The sequence below is a fragment of the Tasmannia lanceolata genome, unplaced genomic scaffold (assembly GCF_043159265.1).
Source record: "Tasmannia lanceolata isolate RefF3 unplaced genomic scaffold, GAP_Taslan_0.1 ptg000013l, whole genome shotgun sequence".
Classification (NCBI taxonomy): domain Eukaryota; kingdom Viridiplantae; phylum Streptophyta; class Magnoliopsida; order Canellales; family Winteraceae; genus Tasmannia; species Tasmannia lanceolata.
In genome coordinates, this window is record NW_027518690.1 from 11,342,119 (window position 1) to 11,350,221 (window position 8,103).

Here is an 8,103-nt window from a genome sequence, read left to right on the forward strand (position 1 = left end):
CCCAATGTTTAGTACCAAAAATTTGGGTTTCAGTTTATAACAAAACCGAAATCGATTAAACCCGAAATTGTAGTTTATTTTAGCCTAATTTTCTTCTGGAAATCTCGTCCTAAAGTTTAGGGATTTCTCCTAAAATTCCGATTTTTTTATAATTATTTAATATTATCCCAAAAAATTTCGATCGAAATGAAGTCCGAGCAAAAATATCCATGGAATAGATTTCGGCCGAAAAAACAGGAAAGGTATCCCAAGTCAAATGTTGAAGCAAAAGGCCACTCATTGGATGGTGGCTCTCCCATCAAAGTGCTCAAAATCAACGGCTGATATTCGATATTCGATATTCGACAGGAAGATAGTAACACGACACCCATATAAAAAATTAACCTGTTGTCGGTAATTTGCCCAAAGGCCAAAACCCAAAAAGTCACTGTCAGAAGTTACCCCATTTCAGTAACTCTGCAGATAGACAATTAATATAGCACAGATAAAGAGACCTGATATATTCTCCTCTTTTTCTTCCACAGGCAACCCCATTTAGTGTAAAATCTAAAATACAAAAAAGGGAGTGGCCTAGGGAAGAAAAGGGCCCTAATATACAAAAAACACTTATCTTAACACCTCTGTTTTACCTCAAAACAAATAACCGTTTTAAGTAATCTCCCACTGAAATCACGCGTTTAGACAAATCAATAAACAAACATTTGAAAAAACAAAACCAACTTCTCTAAGTACCTCCACTAGAAGAACAAAAAAAAAAAAAAAAAAACCCCCCAAACCCTACTTCATCTTCTTCTTCCTTTCCCTTTTATCCCCCTTCAGCTTTCAGACCCTAGAGAAACAAAACAGAGAGAAAACCATGAGAGAAAGAAAACCCATTTCCCCTCTTTATCTCTTCATTTTCCTCTTCTTTTTCTTCTCTCTTTCCCACTCTGCAACCCCAGGAGATACTACCGTTATCCAAAAACTAGCAGGATTACTTTCCCCAACACCTTCTACCTGGACAGGGTCTGACCCATGTCAATGGTCAGGCATAAGTTGCAATGGGGGCCAAGTTCAGTCCATCAGCTTAGCTTCTAAATCTCTTTCTGGATCTCTCCCTTCAGATCTCAACCAGCTTTCTTCTCTCATATCACTCTCTCTCCAAAACAATACGCTCTCTGGCCCTTTACCTTCTCTCTCTAACCTCTCAAATCTTCAAGAAGTTTATCTAGACTCCAATCAATTCACCTCCATACCTCCCAACTTTTTTTCTGGCCTCACTAGTCTACAAACCTTTAGTGTGAACCAAAACCCATTACTCCCATGGGTAATTCCTAATGATCTCTCTGCTGCAAACAGTCTCACAACATTCTACGCTAGTAATGCCAGTGTCACTGGTTCGATTCCAGACTTCTTTGGGACTTTGCCTAGTCTCCAATCTCTTAGACTTTCTTATAACAATCTTACTGGAGGTCTCCCTCTTTCTTTTGCTACATCTGGGATTCAGAACCTCTGGCTCAATAATCAGCAATCTGATGCCAAGCTCTCTGGACCCATCGGCGTTCTTGGATCGATGACTCAGCTTTTGCAGGTATGGCTCCACTCTAATTCTTTCTCTGGCCCAATTCCCGATCTTTCGAAATGCACTTCGCTGTTTGATCTTCAGCTTCGCGATAATCGCTTAGTTGGGATTGTGCCCAATTCATTATACTCTATTTCTAGCTTAGTTAATGTATCTCTTGGGAATAACATGTTACAAGGACCTTACCCTAGTTTTTCTTCGCGAGTTACGATTGATAAGAGCATGGGGATTAATAATTTCTGTAATGTTAATCCGGGGCCTTGTGATCCGAGGGTGATGGTATTGCTTTCTGTAGAGGAAGGTTTTGGTTACCCGTCGAACCTTGCGAATGCTTGGAGTGGGAATGACCCTTGTAAGGCTTGGTCTTTCGTGTCATGTGATACAGAAGGGAAGAGCATCACTGTTCTAAATCTCGCAAACCAGCATTTGGTGGGGACAATTTCGCCCGCCATTGCAAATCTCACTTCGCTTAAGAGCTTGATCTTGAGCAACAATAATCTCACTGGATCAATCCCAGATAGCTTGACGAGTTTGCCCCAATTGCAGACCCTTGATGTCTCCAACAATAACCTTTCTGGAAACTTACCTGTTTTTGGTGGAAATGTGACGGTAAAGACTGTAGGTAATCTGTTTATCGGTATAAATTTGACTCCGAGCGGAGGTCAGACAACTCCTGGTAGCAATGGGCCTAGCCCGGCGTCAAATTCTGGGGGGAATACAAACTCATCATCCTCTAGTGGAGGGCGACGTGTATGGTTGCCTATTGTGATTGTGGCTGTAATTCTTTGTCTTATTGTAGTGCTTGGTTTATCTTATTTTAAATATAGACAATCCAGCCAGAAGAAATTCAAGCAGATCAATAGCCCTCTGAATGGATCAGAAATGGGTAAGATTGGCCTAGTGGGTATGAATGGAAATGGTGGGATTACGAGTGAAAAACATAGCGAGATCAGTAGCGGGCGTAGTGAAATGCAGCTGGTTGGAGCTGGAAGCATGTCCTTTTCAATTCACGATCTTCGACAAGTCACGAACAATTTCAGTGGAGATAATATATTAGGGAGAGGAGGGTTTGGGGTTGTCTATAAAGGGGAGCTTGGTGGGACAAAGATTGCAGTAAAAAGGATGGAATCAGCTGTAATTAGTAACAAAGGAATGGGTGAGTTTCAAGCTGAAATTGCAGTTCTTACTAAAGTCAGACACCGGCATTTGGTCGCTCTTTTGGGTTATTGTGTTGAGGGGAACGAGAAATTACTAGTTTATGAGTATATGCCACAAGGAACTTTAAGTCAACATTTGTTTGAGTACAAGGATAATGGTTATGATGCTCTTAGTTGGAAGCAAAGGCTAATAATAGCATTGGATGTTGCTAGAGGGGTTGAATATTTACATAGCTTGGCGCAGGAGAGCTTCATTCATAGAGATTTGAAGCCTTCAAATGTACTCCTAGGAGATGATATGAGGGCTAAAGTTTCAGACTTTGGGTTGGTTAAGCATGCTCCTGATGGGAAGTTCTCTGTAGAGACACGATTGGCAGGAACATTTGGATATCTTGCACCTGAGTATTGTGGTAAGTACAACTTCACTTCAAACATTCTTTGGTTGCACTTTATGTTCTTTTGATGCCTGGAAACAAACATAAATACACGAATTAAATACAACATAGCATAAACTACCTTGCATATGTTTTTTTTTTGGCTAACATGTAACCACGCAATATCGTGGAATAACATACAGTAACTCAAGTTCTATTTGCAACATGTAATTTCTTAGTATATTATGCATCAAACTTCTAGGCGTAAGTCTGAAATGGAATATTAGTACTTTATTTTGAATTTCTCAATAGTTTGTTAAACCTGTTCTTGAGCCTGTCAAATGGTATTCATTTGTACAGTATTCATGGATTGATAGAAACATGCGTGCATTTCTCTTACTACACTCATGGCATTCTAATGCACGGCTTGCATTTCTCTTACTAAACTCATGGCATTCTTATGCACGACTCAGGATTTCCTCTGTGAATAAATTTACAGAGGAAATTTTTGTTTGCAACTCCCAAGTCACAACAGCCTCTTCTTGGTATGCCGATAATTAATATTGATTTTTTCCTTTTTCCTTTTTTTGACTGATAGCATTGATAGTGATTTTATTCCAAATAAAACAGCAATACAAAAAAGCCATTCAAAAAAAAAAAAACAGCATTACAAAAGAGGGGTGAGTTGCCCCTATACAGTAAAACACCACTAATGGCGCTACTCATTCGCGGATCTTGTCTTGTGTTGAAAAGATAGAGTTATCCTCCAGCATAAGTCGAGAATTTCCATTTCAATACCTACAAATATTCAACGTTCAACTGAATTCCTTGTACACATAAGATAAGATTTGGGAAATCTCACTCCACCAATAATTTCCCACTCAACAGTGATGCAAAAATCCAATGTCCAGATAGTAAAGCGTGCACCTCTGTGTGATTTGAATCACATTTCCCGGCAGTTCTGGAATATGCCTTTGGAGCTAAGCGATGGTGATCTCGAAATACATCACCCCTTCGGCTATAGCCGGTATCCCTCTTGAACTACCCTCAAAATTTTAGTGTTATCCATTCATGAGGACGTGGTTCCCAATATTGGTTATGGAGATATTGAGCCATTTTTGTAGAACCTTTGGACTGCTCATGACATCTGCATTTGTATCCAACCATCAATCTGTTTTACTCCAAGTTATATTTTATTCCTCTCTCTCATCAGTCTATTTTTAATATGTCCATACTCAGTATTGAGTTTTTCTGTAGAACCTTTAAACCTGTCACAACATTTGCATTTATGTGAAACTCATGGATGCCCTGTGCTTATTTCTGTTTAGGCCTGTAAAAATGTAAAATCTTCATGAAAAGCTTGTTTTCTTTGGTATACTGGGTTTTGAGTTCACATTTGACAAATGTATATCCTTAACATTGTCTTGTCTTTTTGCTAGCTTCGTCGTAGGATGATTCTGGCTATTTTCTTCCTCTCTTCCATTATGAGCTTGTGGCTAATTCTGTCATCTCTGTGCCTAGTAATGCCTTTTAAATGACCTAAATGCTTTTATTAACTTTCTAGATTACTCCAACTCTAGAATATACTTAGGCTTTCAAATTGACGGGTCTTGTTGATGAATGATCACATTTTGTAAATTTGTCCCGTTTCAGAATTTGTAAAATTGCCCTTTAATCTTCTCTTATGGAACTGGGTTTTGTTGTATATTTTCCGAGTGGATTGTCATATTATTTCAAGCTTTTTGAAGTATATAGATATACTTGCTGAACCTTCAATCTATGTTTCCTTACAGCTACTGGGAGGGTGACCACCAAGGCAGATGTTTACTCCTTCGGTGTGATCCTAATGGAGCTGGTCACAGGTAGAAAGGCACTAGACGATTCCCAACCCGATGATAGAACTCATCTGGTCACATGGTTCAGAAGAGTGTTGATAAACAAGGATAACATGATGAAGGCCGTGGACCCTATTCTTAACCCGGACGAGGAGACCTTCGCAAGCATCTGTAAAGTGGCAGAGCTCGCGGGTCACTGTACAGTTCGTGAACCTTATCAGAGACCTGACATGAGTCATGCAGTTAACATTCTGTCTCCTCTTGTAGAAGAGTGGAAGCCCACCCAATTTGATGAAGAAGATGGATTAGGCACCGATTTTCAAATGAGTCTCCCTCAAGCACTACAAAGATGGCAAGACAATGAGGGCACTTCCATGACAAGTGACATGCTATACAGCCACCAGAGAAGCCTGGAGAACACCCAATCTAGCATACCCACGAAGCCTGCCGGGTTTGCAGATACCTTCGATTCAATGGATTGTCGGTAGAAGAGAAAACAAAAGAGACCAGGAAAAACAGGTTCCCAATTCATCTTCTATGTGGGGTTAAACATCGCTTTGTTTCCACGATTTTTTTTTCTGTTGTTTCTCATCAGAATATTTTGCTTGAATCCTGAAACAGAAATGTTGTGTCTTTCATCTTTTTTGGATTCTTTGTTGTATAGCTGACAAAATTGGTTTGTTGTTGTTGAGGTGAGTATTGGACTTTGGTGGTAGTATGCTTGTTGAAGAAAGAATTAAGAAATTATATGATGTTTTTACTTGTTGGGTGACCTTTCTACTCTCTGTTTTTTTAATATATGTTACCATTTGATGATGATTTTATTGATCATACAAGGCTTGCTGAAGAAAAAAAAGAAGAAGAAATTGTATGATGATACCATTCAAAAAAAGAAAAAGAAAAAGAAATTGTATGATGTTTGTACTCTTTACGAGAACTTTATACTATTTGATGATTTTTTTTCTTATTTGTCACTATTTGATGATGAGTTTGTCGATCATATAATACAAGACTTGCTGGATTGAATTATATCATAGGTGGGTGTTATTGCTTCTTTGTTTTTCCCCTCTCCTTTTTCTTTCTGGGCAGTGAATTGTTCTAAGGTCCATGTGGTAGGTTGCCACCGAAAGTTGAATGACATCATTTTCCCTTTCCCTGGATTGTTTGGTTGAGTCCCTGATAATGTGTTTATCTACAACTAATGTTGCTATCTTCAGAAAGCTTTTGTTGTTCAATCTCATCCATTCAAAAAAAAAGAAGTTGAAGTGCTTATCTTTATGCAACAGAACTCATGTCACAATCGGAGGTTAGACCACCTCTATTATAAGTTTTGAGTAAAAACCTTTTGTGAGCCTTGTATGTGTGCCACACTTTATGGCTATCTAAAGGCCATTGGAAAGTCTTACTGTGTTAGGTGTAATTTACTTTACAAAGTACTCCATCCAGCTCATTTTCCTTATGGGATGAGCTGTATTTTATTTTGGCCAAGGTGGTGCCTAAAGTCTCTGTTCCCATTTTCAGCTCAAATGAAGTGGAAAATGGGATTCCAGCTGAGATTCTCCAGGATATTTTTGTACTAATTTATCTATTGGGTGTCTGTTTGACATGGGACCTAGACCACTTGGGCTGCCCCATGATTGCACATAAATGTCCCCATATAAAAATATAAATCAAGCTTATATTGTCCTCTACTAATAATGATAATGACACCTATTTAAAAGAATGTCTTCTGATAACGGCAACCGAGACCAAAGACATTTTTTCCCACATTTTTGCATTCCCTTTACTTTGTTTTAACTTAGAAAATGAAGTCATTTTACTTATTCAAAACAATGAAACATAATGATCTTACCAGGTTATGTGAAATAGGATCCTGTCTTCCTCTTTATGCCAGCAAGATATAGCTGCATGGAGAAGTGGGGGGTTTGAATAATAGTGGGCAGAAGAGGGTGGGGACAGGTGTGGACAAAAGGTGGCAAAGGCAATTTGAGTTGCTTTTCTTCGATCACATGGGAGAAGGGAGCATTTAAAGGCATCTTTTGTGGTCTTTTCTGAAATCGAGATGGTATTATTGTATTATATTGCAATATTGTAATGGTGGAAGGTGTTGGAATGAGTAAGATAAGGCGTGTTGCACATGAAATGAAACTTTGGGTGGGGACCCTTTGGGACAAAAAGTGTTTTGTTTACGCGTTGAGTTGAAATGATTTCTGTTTGGTTTTGCATGTAGTTACATCATAGAGTAGTTGTGGAAATAGTCAGCAGGGAGGTGACGAGCCTTGGAGTCTCCTTGTATTTACCTCATAGAATAGTGGTTAGTGTTCTGTTGTCAACCTCGTAAAATAGTGGTAGCGGTTGGGGTTTCTTTTGGAATGAAACCAACTAGGTTGGAGGTAGAAGATGTGATTCAAGAGAATAACATTGTTCTCTTGATGCCAAACAATCGAAAAAAGAAACCCAAGTTGATATACTACTCACTAAATTAGATGCATGGCCCAAAATATAGGCTACACTTCAAATACGAGATTAGCTTTTCTTAATTACACTTAGCTTTCTTAAGCTACTACTAACACACTAACAAATGAAAAGTAAATGACTTGCATAATTTCAAAAGAGCGTTGCTAGGAAAACGGAATTTCGTCTTGGGAAAAAAAACGGGCATCGACAATTGTAGCCACGTCCACTAAAAGACAAATGGAGGGAACTCAAATCCCCATAAAAGCAATAAATACACATTGAAAAGGGTCAGATCAACGGTTATTTTGGTCCAAAACAAGAAACTAAGTCCCTAGAATATTAACTCCTACAAAATGAATTCCAAAGTAACTTAAAATGTAGGAATATCAATGTGTACATGGCAAGCTCCATGCGAGTCACAAGTTCCAAGAAAGCCATGTGTCAAGCTTATATTTCCAACAGTGTCATTACTAGTAGAGAGAGAAAGCATCAAATTCAAGAAAATCCAAGCAAAAAAGGTGGTTTTTTTGCTTGGATTTTGTCGGGAGTTTACTGGCACGACATGACGCCAGACAAGGAAACAATGAGAGACATCCATGGTAAAAACTGAAAACCCAAGTAAAAACCCTAAAAAAGCCCGGCCTCTGTGCAACCAAACTAAGCCTTTTTGTATGGCATTTGGGTGCCACATCAGCAAAACCCCTTGTTTGGTTGGGGGG

The 8,103-nt window shown here is 38.8% G+C and overlaps 1 protein-coding gene across 1 annotated transcript; it reads left to right on the forward strand.

Annotated features, from left to right (window-relative positions):
- The first annotated feature begins 705 nt into the window (after positions 1 to 705).
- On the forward strand, positions 706 to 5,699 carry LOC143889781 (receptor-like kinase TMK4). The gene is made up of 2 exons (XM_077394132.1): positions 706 to 3,128; positions 4,886 to 5,699. The coding sequence occupies exons 1-2, from the start codon at positions 857 to 859 to the stop codon at positions 5,413 to 5,415; spliced, it is 2,802 nt and encodes a 933-aa protein (XP_077250247.1). The 5' UTR covers positions 706 to 856; the 3' UTR covers positions 5,416 to 5,699.
- Positions 5,700 to 8,103: the final 2,404 nt, after the last annotated feature.

Coding starts and splice junctions, on each gene's coding strand:
- LOC143889781 (XM_077394132.1), top strand. CDS start 857: ATGAGAGAAAGAAAACCCATTTCCCCTCTTTATCTCTTCATTTTCCTC. Junction 3,129..4,885: donor TCTTGCACCTGAGTATTGTG/GTAAGTACAACT, acceptor GTTTCCTTACAG/CTACTGGGAGGGTGACCACC.